Source organism: Danaus plexippus (assembly GCF_018135715.1).
Source record: "Danaus plexippus chromosome 9 unlocalized genomic scaffold, MEX_DaPlex mxdp_26, whole genome shotgun sequence".
Classification (NCBI taxonomy): domain Eukaryota; kingdom Metazoa; phylum Arthropoda; class Insecta; order Lepidoptera; family Nymphalidae; genus Danaus; species Danaus plexippus.
In genome coordinates, this window is record NW_026869848.1 from 3,515,183 (window position 1) to 3,532,309 (window position 17,127).

The 17,127-nt window shown below is 30.7% G+C and overlaps 3 protein-coding genes across 3 annotated transcripts; 1 reads left to right on the top strand and 2 right to left on the bottom strand.

Moving 5' to 3' along the window:
• Positions 1 to 213: 213 nt before the first annotated feature.
• Positions 214 to 2,581, bottom strand: LOC116767692 (rRNA methyltransferase 3, mitochondrial). Its single transcript, XM_032658139.2, has 5 exons — positions 2,074 to 2,581; positions 1,684 to 1,931; positions 1,353 to 1,508; positions 926 to 1,220; positions 214 to 453 (listed from the first exon to the last, which is right to left on the bottom strand). The coding sequence occupies exons 2-5, from the start codon at positions 1,874 to 1,876 to the stop codon at positions 285 to 287; spliced, it is 813 nt and encodes a 270-aa protein (XP_032514030.2). The 5' UTR covers positions 1,877 to 1,931; positions 2,074 to 2,581; the 3' UTR covers positions 214 to 284.
• Positions 2,582 to 2,875: 294 nt separating this feature from the next.
• Positions 2,876 to 6,756, top strand: LOC116767417 (protein kintoun). Its single transcript, XM_032657728.2, has 3 exons — positions 2,876 to 5,000; positions 5,426 to 5,546; positions 5,673 to 6,756. Exons 1-3 carry the CDS (start codon positions 3,001 to 3,003, stop codon positions 6,024 to 6,026), a joined length of 2,475 nt encoding a protein of 824 aa, XP_032513619.2. The 5' UTR covers positions 2,876 to 3,000; the 3' UTR covers positions 6,027 to 6,756.
• A 2,429-nt stretch (positions 6,757 to 9,185) lies between these two features.
• On the bottom strand, positions 9,186 to 11,828 carry LOC116767504 (uncharacterized). The gene is made up of 2 exons (XM_061527450.1): positions 11,593 to 11,828; positions 9,186 to 10,475 (listed from the first exon to the last, which is right to left on the bottom strand). The coding sequence occupies exons 1-2, from the start codon at positions 11,777 to 11,779 to the stop codon at positions 9,859 to 9,861; spliced, it is 804 nt and encodes a 267-aa protein (XP_061383434.1). The 5' UTR covers positions 11,780 to 11,828; the 3' UTR covers positions 9,186 to 9,858.
• Between the last annotated feature and the right edge of the window lie 5,299 nt (positions 11,829 to 17,127).

Sequence of the window (17,127 nt, forward strand, 5' to 3'; positions counted from 1 at the left end):
ATTAAAATATAAAGATTTAAACAGTAAATTTAAAAATTTTAAAAACGGTTCATTTTTACCAAATTAACTCCATCTAGGCACAAAAACTGTTGTTTTACAGTTGATCATATAAGTCTTAATCCCAGACACAGAGGGCGCCATCACACCATGTATATAACGTCCCACGCAAAATCTATTTAAAATAATGAGGTTTAAAAAATAAAAACATATATGTATATATATACTACTTTTATTTCATTACAAAGAACAAGTGACCACTATTTTCTATACGCAATACATTTTCCTTAAACTACTTTCATCCCTATCTTATCTAACTGAGCCTTTGCCTGGGCCTGTATTAATTGTTTTCTCATTTCAAATGCTATTACAGCAGTTGCCATTCCAGTGTTCAGACTATCAACGCCTTTTTGTAGCGGAATATTTAATCTAAGACCATTTCTGTTAGCTGCCAACCTGAAACAGTATTCCTTTTTTAATTTTTAATAAAAACAATTTAGATATAATAGATACAATAACTTTTCATGAACTCATTTTCAATAAAAAAAAGGCCTTAAAATTTGGATAAAAATTTTTGGTGGTATTAAGTTGAAGATTATCAAAATTAAATGAAAATAGAATGAAAAAAGAAAATGACATTTTTATAATCCTGATGCACCTCGATAAACTTTTACGACAATCATACTAATATTAGTAACTAAAATATGAAAGTGCATGAAAAATAGTACTATTTGTCCCTCCAATATAATTTTACATTGAAACTTGACAAAACAGATTGATCTCAGATATTACCGTATGGATTACAGAATGGTATTTTTATGAATTACTCATACTTACATTACATACTCTAAAATTAATACTGAAAGGTCAACGATTGTTTTATACATTCTGTCGAACTAAAAATTATGATAATAGAAAAAATAAGTACCTGTAACTGTTTTCACTTATACCTTCCGTTTCTCCTCCAATTATCAGTGTGATATGTTTCAAGATACCAAAATCAACACTATAATAAGGTACAACGGGTATATTACAGTCCAAAGCATTTTCCGAATCAAAATCGTCATTCATCAATTTTACATTGCTGTCTGCTATAAATATTGTTGTTTTTTCTGCTAAATTATTAGGTAGCTCTTCCCACTCTATTGACGATATGATAGGCTGTCTGAAGTGTGCACCAGCACCACTCCTTACCACTTTTGGATCCCAGAGATCTACACAACCTTCAGAAATATATTATAATTATTCAACAATAAGAGCATAAATTTAAAGTTTGGAGCCATTTTTTTTTGTTTTAAATAAACACATTTATATATTTTACATAACAGGTACAATCTTATGATGATGTTTACTACCTTTGGTTAATAAAACTTTCTCGCATCCCACACCAGCCGCTGCCCTTAGTATGCCTCCAAGATTGCCAGGTGTTCGTACATTGTCACATATTAAATGTATTGGCAAAGGTTGACTTAACCACTTTACATTATCTGTCGTAGGCGTATCAAACACACCTACAATTTTTTTTTAATTAACAACCCATTTATTATGATAATCTAATTGTATATAAAAATTGAATATATGTATTCATAAAAACATTTTAGTGGTAAATTATATGTCAGGCTTATTTTGAGTTTTTAAATATTATACATTTTTCATTTGAAAATTTATCAGCATAAAAATAATTACCAATAATTCCAGGGGGTGTGTCAACATTGGACCATAATTCGATTTCTTTGTATGGTATCTTATAAAACTTTACACCAGTATCAGGCAGGAATGGTCTCAATTTGTTTAAATCCTCTAATTGGCTGAATATAACATATCTTAAAGCACATTTTGCTTCCAGTCCATCTACTATCAACCGCCAACCCTCCACCATTATTTGTTGGCTTCGTAATCTCTCTTTCTTGGACTTTAGCCTAACAAGGAGGGAGCTGAAAATTAAAGACAACATGTAATACTATTTAGTTTAATTTGAGAGGGATTAAATCTTAGTTAAAAAATATGTTTAGAGATATTTTGTCATTTATCTCCTTTGGTATTTAAATAGAACATAAAATATAAATTTCCATTCACCTGATTCTACCATCATTATTATTTAATTTTTCATAAATAATTTCACCATTGTCATCAAATACTTTTTTCTGGCTTAAATAGAATTTTCTTTTTTTTAACACAGTCTCTTTCTTTTCCTTAATTTCTTTGAATTTGTCTTTACTAACAACTGGAGCGTTTTTAACATTTATTTTTTATCATCATGAATATTTTTTTCTTTCTTGTGTCGCTGTTCCCTAAATCAATTACCTTTTCTTTTTTCAAATTGGAATTGGAATTTGGTTCAAAAGGTAATAAAACTTTGGCCGGTTTTCGATGCATCCATCTGCTATATAACCTAGCAGAAGAAACATAAGGTAGTTGATGCATAAAAGAACAAGATAAATTGTAAATGTGCCTGGACATGATCATTTATTATATAATATTAATTTATTTTAAATACAGAAAAGGTTTATTTCTAAAGATTTTTGTTCACCAAATCTTCATAACGTAAACACTAAACAGTATGTTATGATTTATTTCTGTGACAATTTAAAATTTCAACAATTGTCAAAATTCATCGTGTGAAACATATTATCTTTAGTAAAAATATGTATATTGAATGAGGTAAATTTTTCTTATAAATTTTGTTTACTGTAATCTTTTATATTTTAAATAACAGATAACTTTCGATATTTGCTTTTCAAATGTAAGTTGCTAATGACATTACATGTTTTTTTTTCATTATATAGTCTGTCTATCTCAATGCCGGCTGAGTTTGTTGACAACTGGAAAATAACCAACGATCGACCAATCGAGGAACACTAGATAATCCAAAACTCAAAGCTCACGAATCACGATAAAGCTACGTTTTAAGTCTGTACTATTCAATCGTCAGCTGAAAATTACCGTGTTTATGCGTAATAATTGTGTTTATTTTTATCACTTGTAAATTTTAAGGAAGACAACATGGCAACAGGAGTAAAACCTCGTGATGAAGAACCCAATTTTACTAAAGCAGATCTCGAAGCAATTCAAGACGCTATGAAAAGCAAGAAATTTCGAGAACTACTTAACGAATACTGCGATGAAGTACGTGACCCGGCAAATCAAGCAATCTATCAAAAAGAAATGACCCAACTAGAAAAGGAACGTGGCTACGATGTAACTTTCATCAATCCTAAAGGCAGTTATGTTATTAAAACGAGCGTCGCTGGCGACAGAAAGGCTTTTATAAATATTTGCAGCAATGAGAATATTGAGAAACCATCTTGCCGTGTTCAGGAGATTAATGGTCAAAAAGGTATGAATTGGCAACTACCATATACCCTTATTCCTCCTCGGGAAGATTTCGATCACAACAAACAACGCTGCGTAATTTACGATGTTGTTTTTCACCCGGACACACTGCGCATGGCAGAGGTTAACAAAAAATTCAGAGAATTGGTAAACAAAAGTGCCTTTGATGGATTACAGAAAACATACAACATTCACTTAGATAGCAACAATTGCCGCTTTCCTAAGTCTTACTACAAAGGAATGTCGACCGCGGCTGTGATTAGGAAAGAAGACCCTAACTTTAAACCAGTTACTGATGAAGAAAATGAGGAATTATCCCAAGATGTAATTGACAAGTTATATCCTCAGCATTTATATCCAGACAAAAAACAATCTCCAGAAGTTAAAACAAATAAAAGTATAAAAGAACATAGAAAAAAAGCAAAAAACTGTCATAAAGATTACACTCATGCCTCCGAAAATGGTTATACAATGCCAAAATATGTTATTAAACAGCAAAAAAATGTTGACATGCAGGAATTTACTAACAGTAGAGATTGTAAACACTACTCTGCTATACCAAGTCATATAGTTGTTGAAATAAACATGCCGCTTATCTCGTCAACACAAGATTGTTCTTTAGATGTTCGGGAGAAGACATTAAGTTTAATCACTGAAAAACCAGCAAAATATAAATTAGACCTTGAATTGCCATATCCTGTTAATAGCGATTGTGGCAATGCTAGATTTGACAAAACTAAACATACTCTAACTATAACTTTACCTGTAATCAGAAAGAGTTTATCCAGTACTTCATTGTCCCTGAAAGGAGACAGTGGGGTTGAAAGTGAAGATACTTCTAACAGTGATGAAGAATGTAAGACAAATCTTATAGAAGAAATATCATCTACTCCATCAGAACCCACTGGATATAAGTCACTCAGCCCTATTGATGAAACTGGATTCTTGGATTCCTCAATTGGTTACACACTCCCTCCATATACATACAATGCATTAGATGATATTCTAGCTTTCACATTTCATGTTAAAAATACCGAACCTGATTCTGTGAAAGTAAAGCATGACAAAAACAGTATATATATCAAGTTCTCCTCTCTTGGTTCTGGGTTTGTTCCTTTACACTATGCAGCCCTAATTGTATTCAGCGATGAAATAAATTTGGAAAATGTATCCGGTGAAGCTTGGGACAATAATGTTATTTTACAATTAGAAGTGCTTGGAAACCTACCTGAAAAATTCCAAATCGGTTTGACAGAAAGTGACATGAAAACTGAATGCTTTGATGTCGTTCCAACTAAGCAAATTGTTAATACAGAAGAATTTGATGAAAAGACATCAGAAGAGGATACCCTAACTCCATTAATAGAAGTCACGAACTTTGGAAAAGAAACAAATATTGTTGTGTCATCAAAAAGCAATGAAGATGTCCTTGATGAGGATGATGATGACGAAGAAAATGAAAGAGAAATTGTTTGGACGGAATCATTCACTACAACTGGAGCCAAGAGCATCTTACGCAAGTCTATGCCCATGATGCGTAGTTTCTCTGAATCAAGCGCTGGAGATATAGCATCATCCATGGACTATATCAGCTCTGATTATATCCATGAGGAATCTAGTTTAAAAAAGACTGTTAGGTTTAATGATGTCATTGCTAAGCAATTTTACAGGTAAGAATGTAATTGGACTGTCATAAGTCACGTCAATAAGATGTTAAATAATACAATTATAATTTTGTTTACCTTTACATTGCCAAATGTTTGTGGGAAAATGTTGCCAGACTGCATTATATGTATCTTTAATAAAATACATGCCCTTTGATTGATTGCAAAATCATTCTCTGATTTATGGTTCCAATAGCAAATTAATTGGATAAGATAATTATGTCCAGTCTCATATAAAGCTGGGTAATAGAAGTATAAGGGTTCTGGTGGAAGTATATGTTGTTTTGCAATTAAGTTTGTGGTAATTAATTTTTATCATTTTAATTTTCTCACAAACTCCAATTCTGTAAAAAATGATATGAGCATATACAATAGGATATATGTGTATTTCAGTTTTATATGATAACTTTATGAGAATTTTTACATTTCAGATATAATTCTTCAATTGAGGGCCAAAAAAAGAAAAATCAGCGTAAGAAGAGCAAAAAACGTAACCTTGAAAGGCGTAAGAGTGAAAGTGAAGCTGAAGATGACACTTCAAATTCATTAAAGGTATTCATTAAAATTAATTGATAAGATGCTCTTAAAGTAAATTAAATTATTTGAAGATTCTGAATTAAACTTAGCAATTGAATCTAGAAGAGAAGGTTTAATATGCGATGCAATCATTATTTTCAGTTTTCCAAACCAAGGAAGGCTTCTATCAAACAGCGTCATGACAGTGGTGTGCCGGACACTTCAGATGCTGAGGAAAGTAAAAATGTAATGTCCGACAGTGATTTTTACAGCAACCAGTATGATGAAAATGCCAATGAAAACACTATAAAAACAGAAAAAACAAAGAATTTGGACAGTAATGGTAACAAAAACATTGAAAATTGGCAGAGAGATGCAAAACCTTTGACACAAAAGAAGCAGTCATGTGATAGTATAAAACATAACACAAATCTCTATGATCCCGACAGATTAAACAAAGGCCAATATCTGGAAGTCCAATTCAAGAATGATCTCATATTTGATCTTGATATGTGAGCTTTGCCATTTTGTTATGGTGTGAGGCACTAAGTTTTATTGTATTTTCTAGTTTCCCTAGTTTTAACCCAGTGTGCTCATGAGTGAATATATTTTATTTTATTCATTAAACCTTTCCATTATGAATTGTATGCTTTTACATCGTTTATGTTTTATGGGCTAAGTTTATGGCAATAGTTTTATATTTATTATTCTTCATGAAGGGCCATAATTTTACAAAGATTATCAAATCATTTCTAGTACGTGAAATTAACTTTTTTTTGTTATTGCAAAGTTATGTTCAATTTAGACAATATTTTACTGTGTAGAACACATGCAATGGTACAAATTAGATGTAGTATAACTAATTGACATACTTTTGTACGTAAAAAAAAATATCTACTATCTTAATACAGTCAACGAATGGCACTTTTATATTTTTATAACAATTCCAATTTGAACATAAAAGCAATAAAAAATTGAATAACAACACCATTAAAGCCTATTGGTGATATTTAAAAATTGTACGCCTAAGAATTATGCATATATCTTTGCTCAATTCTTGTTAGTGCCTTTACTTAAATCGGAATAGGTATAGATATAGCACAATAACTTAGCTGTTGTCATAAACCTTGCATTTACATTGTATTAGTATTGAAGTGTGTTAGAATATAAATGTGTTATGTTGAGAAAGTCTATGTTTAATTATTGTAATGTTTCGAATAGTAATTTAATAGAAGTATGAAATTTATCATTTTTGTTTTTATTTTTCTCCTTTAAGTAAATAGTACCTTTACACAATGCATTATACACATATACGTTACATAAAATATACGTTACTTTATATAATTGTTATTTTATCCGGAAAGATAACTCATATATTTCAATAATCTTATCGTGACCCACTTTAATGTCACGTTTCGAACGAAATAAGATCTAACCTTGAAGGCGACACAATGTTTATATGATATTTATTTTATATTCATTAATTTACATTACAACGAAATTTTATATTTTGCTAATGAAATAAAAAAACTTTTCTTTTGTGGGTTTCGGATTTTTTCAAAACATATTTATTATCTATATTTTCTACCATATGGTCATATCATTAATCTGTTTATTGATTGAACGCTTTAATATTTTTTACGAATAAATACTTGTGAGTCGATTATAATGTGCTATATAGGCTTGTGAAGAAAACTATTATATCTCTAGGACGAGGTATATCTAAATATTTCCAAAATCATTATGAGTGATAATGGGTGATGTTAAAATGGGGGAAAGTGATAATATCATAACTTTTATTATAAGGAACCATTCATGTTAGGGGAATAGATAAAAAATATATAATATATAGACGTGCACTTCATTACTTTGACTCGTACTTGAATACAAGACCTATTGAACTGTATTGCACACGTCAAGACAGATTCCAATATTTTTATTCATAATCAACGTAGGTTTATAAATGAAAAACGTTGAAACTCTCCATATGTGAGACGATTTCATTTCGAACCAATAACTTTAAAAATATTAACTTTTCGCTGAGTGGCGGCAATGGGATCTTTGAATTTTCCCCTCCTTCTTTAACCTTTCTAAAGAACACAAAATTTTGTACTATTATTGTTAGGCTTAATATATTAACTGAACGTAGAGGTCTCTCAGATGACAGTAAGTAGGTATATCTATATACTAGACTCTAGACTCTAGAGCTATTAGCGTTGTTGGTGAAGAGCGATGGTATCCATTACCTATTGTTTAGCTGGAAATTTAAATAAATAATAATGTAACAGAGAAAATTGAAACAAAAGCAGACTGAAATACAGCGACAAAACCCTAAACCAACGTATCATTTAATTTAGCAAAGTCACAGATCGAAATTTCGAAAAATGTGTAAATCTGCTTGTATTTCAGTTTTGTTAAATAGACAGTCTCAAAACTTAGAAATAGAAAAGAAAATATGAAAACAGTAAGTACTATTTCAGAAAATATTTGAATACATTATGACGGATTTAATCCTATAAGATTAAATTGTCTCACTTATCGTCGATATAAGTTCACCACAGAAAAATAATAATAGAGAAGTTTTATTATTATTTTTCTGTCACTTTTTTATGTGCAGACAAAGAATTAATGTACACATTGTGACATATAGTTAAATATTTATATTTATTTCAAATTAATGAAAAAAATATTTTTATGATAAACGACTTCTTTGCGCGTGACGCCAGCATACCCTGGAGGCTGACAGCTAATTACAATCATATAATATTTTCTTGATCGCTTAATTAGAAGCAATATGTATGCTAACACTAACATTAAGTAAAAATAATCGTACACATATATTATATGATGAAATGATTTTTGTTTTAATACTGCAAACGTAAACTTAATAGCATAAACGTAAGCATTTCACTTTACGAATGCTGTATGTGACGGTATTTGACTGCTTAGGCAGTGGGTAGGTATAATAACACATTAAGTTTATTAATTTTAGAAAAATCATCTAAATGTCAATAAAAACTGATGATTTTTAAATTTTATTAACTAATTCTTCTTTTGTTTTTTAATTGGCTTCAAACAAACAAACTACTCTTTACAAAATATATGTAGTTCCGAGCACATTATACAGATGTCGCTAGCAGTTTAGTATTCATTGACTAATTTAATTTTAATATCTACAGCAATATTTTCTGGTAGTGTTGTAATTATTATTTAACATATTCTTGTATTTGTTATTAAGTAAAGAAAGACTGTATTCTGTAGATTTTCATAAAATCACCATCTATATATACTAATGGTGTATCCCTAAGTGCTCATTATGAGGCACTTTGTTTAGTTTCTCATTTCAATTTTAATATAGGCCCTGGATTCTATGTATACGTGTACGTTGTCAATTATTCGTCATCGAAAATGTACACTGTTTGTACACTTATACACCTTTAAGCTGTCAAGTACAATTTAATTCTGACAGATGGCGCTACTTACCAGAAATATTGTTGCATGAATTTAAACTGTTTATGTTTACTTTAAAATTAAATCAGTGATTACTCTCAAATTAAATCAGTGTTTAATTAATGCTTATAATAATTTATTAAATCTTTTATAACTTTACAGTGACACATTTTAACTGTATAATAATTATCGATAAAAGTTTTTCCTAGCTCCATTTTAGTTAAGTTTCTTACTTTTGAGAAAATTAAAATTTTTTAGCCTCTCAGTAAATCAACAATTATCTCTCATTATTCTATTAAAACTACATTTTTATGTTGTCTGTATGATACAAAACAATTCAATGAATTTTTATTTTTTACCAACATCGTTTCAACTACACAAAACTTAAGGATAATCCATTTCACTGTAAAAAAACAAATTGGCATGCAGAAATGTAGCAAAGTGGACAAAGATAAAGGTAATAAGTTGTTGCCAATATATAAGGAATCAAAGTGAAAGAAACGAGCTCCCTTACTAACCCTGTCTGAGACACGTGCTCAATCTATATCAAATTTAAACACACCTCACTGTTAAAGGAGACCCGTCTTCTGTTTTGTAAGGAGATGGATGTTTGCAATAAGTATTTTATTGTCTTCGTTTGCTTGGAATGTTCCAGATATTCCTCAATTTCACACTAATCTTCATACAAAGATTGACACTTAATCTAGTTTCAGGAACTCTAGTGGGAAATTAAGATGTTTTATACCGTAAGCTAGCCTTTTACCAACACTTGTAGAGCTATTCGGAAGAAAGATAGAAGTAACAGCTTTAGGCTTCGTTCACACGGCATTGTCCTGCACGTTTTTTTCGTATTCGTTGTTTTAACGTACAATCATCCGGGTCTTCACACGGTAAATTATCATTCGTGTAAAAGACGAATAGCCGCAGTCTTCACACAGTTGTCACAGTTGAAAGACGACGATTCACGAATTTGGCGACTGTTTTTAATTTTTTTCATTAACTGTAACACACCCATTTGGAATTCAAGGACTTCATCATCGTCATACTTATCTAAGGATGGTAATATCCCATTAAAAAATGAAAGATGCCGATTCATTGTTTTAGGTTCGTTATTCGAATAAGAATCCATAAATTTCATCATCTTCGCATCAACAGGACTAATCATATTCTTTAGAGATCTTTTAGGTACACGATTAGGTATTGGGCTCTTTGCCGCCATTGTGTCATGTGTCTCTATAGAGTTTGTTTCCAATGTTTCATTTCCACCCTCAGAATTTTTTTTCTGGTTTTCGGATTCTGTGTTATTATTGGATTCCGTGTTGTTATTTTCGGTAGTAGCATTATTTACTGTCTTTTTAGGTTCTATTACTTTCTGCAGAAAAGATAACTGTTTACTATATACATAAGGCTTTGCTGTTTTGGCGCCACTTCCTGAGCTTTTCTGATCTTTTATCTTTTTATACGATCGATTATAATTATCTCTTATATGAGTCCACCGTTGAATAATCGTTTTAGCTGTAAAAGACAAACAAAAACGGTAATCAAAAAAGTAATACGGTACAGACAATAGCACGTCCCTCTTTACACCTCCATTATAAACTGATCTTGTCAAACCAGTCTGTGTAATGATGCCGCGTGTCAGTTTATATTGGATCTGTATAGAGGGACGTGCTGTTGACTGTACATATACATTTTTTTCAGGTATTTAGCATCGCTCCATGAAAGATTTACACTATTCATACAAAGTTGGAGTATCGACTATAAGTGGTGTCATCTGGGATGTTTGCTGGACTCTATGGCATGTCCTTCAGGGAGAATATCTTCAAATGCTTTCTACAGAAAGTGAATGAATAAAAATAGTGGAAGGTTTTGAAAGAAAGACTAATTTCCCTCATTGTTTAGGTGCAATTGACGGAAAACACATAAAAATCTTAAAGCCTCCTCATAGTGGATCCATGTACTTCAATTATAAAGATTATTTTTCAATTGTGCTACTTGCGGTGGTTGATTCGGAATACAGATTTATATATGTAGACATAGGATCATACGGAAAAGATTGTGACTCATCCATTTTGAAAAATTCCGTCTTGTGGAAAAAACTTAATGATGGTTCGTTGAATATACCCAAACCAAAGCCATTATTAGAAGGTGGAGAAAGTACACCTTACGTATTTATTGGTGATGAGGGATTTGCTCTACATATGTAATAATTTACTACGCCCTGTTGGAGGAACACAGGAAATCTTCAATTACCGCCTGAGCAGAGCTAGGAGGTACGTGGAGTGTACTTTTGGTATCTTAGCGGGAAAATGGAGAATTCTACATAAGGCTATTGATGTTTCACCAAGTTTATTGACAGAAATCATAAAAGCATGCATTGTATTACACAATTATGTTCGTGAAAATGATGGACACAATTTTGAAGATGTGGCAAATCCTTCATTATTTGAAAATATTCAAAGTACGGCAGTTCGAAATGTTCAAGCAAACAGCGTAAGGTCCATTTTTAGTCACTATTTTTTATCAAACGAAGGAGCAGTCCCATGGCAAAACGAATACATTTAGAACTAAGCAGAGCAAGTTAAAATATGTTGTAACTCAATTTTTATTATTAGTAATAAAATATACATACCTAAGGCTTGTCTTGTTTTTTCTTCCTTTGTCTCAAAATTAGGATCAATTATTACCATGATTCCCTTCCAAGCCGCTTGAGTTGCGACGCGATTTTTATAAAGTTCCAAAGTTTTATCCCATAAAACGGGACATTGTTCCACTAAAGAAATTAATAGTTCGTTGTCTATAGAAGATTCCTCAACCATTTTGAATATCAAACCAAATCAAACATAAAATACGTGCCACCCGTCCAAAAGACGCTCAGGTACTACTAAACACTTCTTCGGTTGCTATTCGATAAAAAACGTGTGAACATCGTGCCGTGTGAACGAGACAGAGCTATATTATGTGCCACTGCGAACCGAATACGTCAAAGTTCATTTGATTTGCTTGACAATTCCGTTGAGTATGTGTTTAAACGTATAAGCGGTACACGTTTTTCTGCCGTACAATCGTCGTGTGAATGGATCTATGTGCGTTGTATGGTCACTATTTATACGTTAAGACGTATACTGCAAAAAAACGTGCAGGACAATGCCGTGTGAACGAAGCCTAACGTACTCAGTATATTATTGATAAAAATATTAAATTATGACTACACCGAGAACTTTTAACTTTTTAAAAAGGATTTTTTTTACTGAGACATGAAATGTCACAACTTTATATTGTTAATCGCTACTAATTATAATAATTATTTAATGAGATGATTTATAAGTTTTTTAATATTCAGTTAATAAGTAATAACGTATTGTTCTGATTTAATATATGTTTTTATAACAGTATTACCTATTATATTAATGAGAACAAAATTACTAACTTTCGTTAACTTTTTTCATAACGGCATTAATGAATTTCCCAATACTAATATGACAAAGATAAGACCGAAAGGCTCGTCATGTAATTAATAAAAAAAATACATTGGTTTGTTTTTGCAAAAAATATGTTAAAAATAATATCATTTATTTCGTAGTAATTCAAAGATGACAATTTATCAGTGTTATTTACCTGTAAAAACTTACAACTTATTTTTTTTAACTCCCGACTCTAGGAAAGGTGTTATTAGTGAGTGCGTATGGGAGTGCTGTTGCTTTTGTATATATTTCTTTATAGCAAGCAAGCTCTCAAACGGTTTCCAAATTATATTTGTTTAATATTGGCTCAGCGGTGTAAGATTATTCGTTCTTTTGCAAAATGATTTAAGGCCAGTGTTATCGTTAATCGATAATAAATGCGCTTGAGTTTTTTAAAATTTCATAAAATTTTGTTATTGTGTTATCGTAGATGCTTTAAATATTTTTTTTGTATTCCTCAAAAATACTGGTTTTGCTCTTGATATAAATAAATATTATGGGTTTAATTATATTTAATAAATTATACATACTAATAAATAAGTAATAACGTAAGAAAACGTGGCAAAATAGATTAATTATAATTAACAGCGGGTGTCATTTTGTTGTACTTTCTCCTTTTATGTTCCTCTTATTTATTTAGGACGTTCTAATTTCTCTTTATAAAGTTTATTAATATTATATATTTGTATAACTTTGGAACTCTTCAACTTAATACCTTGGAGATTGCACGAAAAAAATTGTTACACTAATATTATTTTATTTAGTTATGGGATGAACCATTTTTTCGGTTTATTCATTATCTTCAGAGCCTGACAAAAAGTATATTCGAGAGTCCCTCTTTTCCTTTTCACTTTATCACCAGAAACGAAATAGCGATTATTTGACTATTTCGTGACGAGGAAGGAGATTAGGCAACAGGGAGCGACGTGTTTCAATGCGAACGGAAAGCCGTTCGATAAAAGGATTTGCAAAAGCGAAAATTTAAATCAGTGCCTCGTCTTTTATCCGGTCTTATCTAGCAATGTGCTAATCATATAGAATTTTTTGTCTCTTATAAATTTATAACCAAATAGATTTTAATATTTAGCTACTTTCTGAATTTTGAGGACAAACGTAGCATATGTCTTATGTTAGTTTTATATTTTTGATATAAGTACGAATTAAAAAACTTCATATACAAAATTTTTGTAGATGCATACGTACAGAACGACTTTTTTATTCAAAATATAAATCGCAGGAGAAATACATTTTTAAAATATGATGTATCGTTGATATGATTGAGATGAATCACAGTTATTAATTTCGACTTTTGTATGGAAAATTTATGTTTTGTAACCTTTAATGATAATGCATAATGGAGTACATTACTTTTCAGTGTTGCAATATTTACGCAGTAAAAAAGCCTAAAATGGTATTTATGATTTAAAATTCCTTATGAGCGCGCAGTTCGTATAAATATTCAACATTACACCCCGGTTTCTGTATCAGGAATATGAATTTTAGGACGTGGAATATTTAAATTAGAAACTTGCAGAAAATAAAAAACAACGATTTCAAAACTATAAAATTATTGTAATATCTAATAATATTAAAAGATAATTAATAAGTATATTTTCATCAATTTATTCTTTTTTAATAATATAAATATATAAAATAAATGTAATGACATGAAATAATATCATAATATTTTCTTATTTTATGCTCCAGTCTAATATTAAATAATGTTCTAATAAAATCGGTAGAGAAGCAGAATATTTATCAATTTTTTTCATACGTTTCGTACTTACTGTAGAAAATATGTACACGTTCGTATCCATATATGTATCTTTATAACTTCTTTATACAAACCTCCTTGGATAGGCTGCAACCGAATAAAGAAAAAACAACAGAACGATTAAGGTTATATATATATTAAATTATGTATTACACCCCGACGAATAAAACAGTATAAATATCTTCACGAATATACGCAAATTATTTGTTATTTTGTTAACATAATGAAATACACTTCAGTGTTGCATCATTTATCAATTGAAAAGTGACGGTTGAAAGTTTAGCACACAGAGTGATAAATGACTGTAGACGGTATAGTCTAAATGTTTATTTATATTTAACATATAACGCCAGACAACAAAGAATCCTTAGCTATTGTCCGGGAGCAACGATACCACCTTTAATGGTCCCTTTAAATGTACATTACATTGAACTAAATCTATCTTAGGAATCCTATTAGTTTTATGATATATAAAATGAAAAGTCGATTGCTTTGAGACTGTGATAAACAAATTAAATTTATACATATATTATAAATTTTAAAATATTTTTTTTTAAATTCTTGTTTAGATAACGCACAGATCTAATGTTATGTTACAATAGTAAGGAATCATTTCAAAAGGATTTTTTGATTTAGTCACGATTTCTGTTATTATATAACTATATTAAAGCTACACTCCAAAGAGGCTTAATGTAAGTTTGAACATCTGTTCAGTTTTCAGAGGCTTTAAACAGAATGAGTTAATAACGAAATAAAATTTGGTTAAAATTATATAATTTCGTTTAAACTATGTATAAAAATATGAAGTGAATTTTCACTTTGAAACCGGTTAATATAATAAATTGATGATATTAATTTTCAACACACAACCTATGCTGTAGTTAAAATATTGGTCATAATTGAAAAACCATAGAACATGATTGTATTATAATTAAATTAAAAAATCATTAATAAATTGATTTCACACAGAAGTGCCTAAGTGTTTTAGCGTAAAAACCAGTTTGAAATGAAATGAGGTTTTCATTGCAGTATAAATGTTTATCGTTCGCACATTCTGGTCCATTACTGTGTTTTCAAACTGGAAATCAATATATAGTACGTACAATAAGGAGCTTTATTGGCCCAAGCAGCGAGAAGAAAATAGAAAATTATTTGCTTCTACTTGGAGAAAAGAAACTCTTAGGAGAAATATTAAAAACGTTATTAAATATGAGAGGAAAGTTACATGTCAATACTCACATTCTTAAAAGTAATAATGTTGAGTAACAAAATAATTACTTCTGTTAGTTTTGCTTTCAGATAAATTTCTTTTCCAAATTAACTGGACATTTTTATTGTATTGCAAGTTAATGTTTTTATTTATTTAAATGTTGAAGATTATAAATAGTTATGTTTCTTATAAAACAAGTCAGAAATACTATTACTAGAAATCATATATTTTTAATGGTAAGCATAATTAAAAATTAATCTCTACGCATCCTTGAAATCATCTTTTTGATTAATATGTAAAAAAAAATCATATCCCAATTCAATTGGGGTAGTGCTTTTATGGAACCGAGGACATTGAAATAAATTGTAACATCAAAGCGATTTCCAATCAGTGCTCTCCAAATATTAAGTCATCTCATCACACTAAAGCGTACGTACAAATTCTAGCTACATTTTACTAAAATACTCAGGTCTGACGCCTACGCCATTTATGACAATGAATTCTTAATGAATCGCCTCTATTGAGGACTCTTCATCACGACCCATTGTACAATGAATTCATAAAAGTTGGAACGCGTACCCTGAAATTTTTAGTACTGAGAATTGAGAAAGTTACCTCATCCACCTCTACAATTACGAATATCTAATTAAAACTTGGGTAGCTTGTGTCGCTTTTAAATTTCAATTGCGTTTCCTTATAAATAGCAATAGCGCTGTATTTCTATAAAATGAGCCTAACTTGATCAAATTTTATCATAACGCGATGATAAGCGGAGAGAAGTGCACAAAGCCGTTGTAGTAACTACGTTTTGTGGCATTGTACTAACCAAAATAGGTTAACGCTAACTTGCTGGAAACGTTCTTCGGTCGGTTAAGTGCTTTGTTGCAGCAGATACTGTGTTTAAATTTAGGTATTAAATAGTGTACCTGAATGAACTACCATATATGAAAATTATTGTAAGCATAATGAGATCTAAGATTTTCGCGAGTTTTATTCATTTAAATGAAACTAGTATTATTTGGATATACTTACGCGGATTTCATTATTTAAAAACTGTCTGCCTGAAACCTCGTCTGCCCGTGATCACGGTTGCTGCAAAGTAAGCGAAACGTCGGGATTATGTAGTTTTTAAATAATAAAATCCGCGTAGTATATCCGAATAATACTAGTTTTATTGTAAGCATAGCATGAGTAACTAGAGCAACTGTATAATTTATAAGGGTAGTGTTATGAATGCTTTTAGACTGTTTGAAATATAAACTTAATAGTATACATACACGACGGTAGATTGTAAACGTATTCTAAGCCTAACAATTTCAGCGTTATTGAAACGAACGTTAGTCCGCCGTGGCACGTATGATAAATTCAGTAGGAAACACAGACACGTTTCAGACCCGAGGCGGAGCGGTCAACCGATACCAAAGTGGCAAGTGCACTATATGCCATACACGATTGTAGGTCAATAAAAAAGACCTGATCTTCTCAAACAATGCGTCACGGTTTCCAGCTTTAGGAAATGCTTTTCAAGGTTACGTCTAAAAGTCAACTAATATTTTCGAGTGATTTATTTAATATCGCAATGTTTTGATACTTATTTCTGAAACAAAGTACCGTTGGCGGTCACCGCAAAAGTGTAGCGGTTTAAAATGAAAGAGCTCAGCCACAATTGCTCCGGAAGTGATTTAAAATTCATGCGTAGTATTTTCAGGATTACAGAGT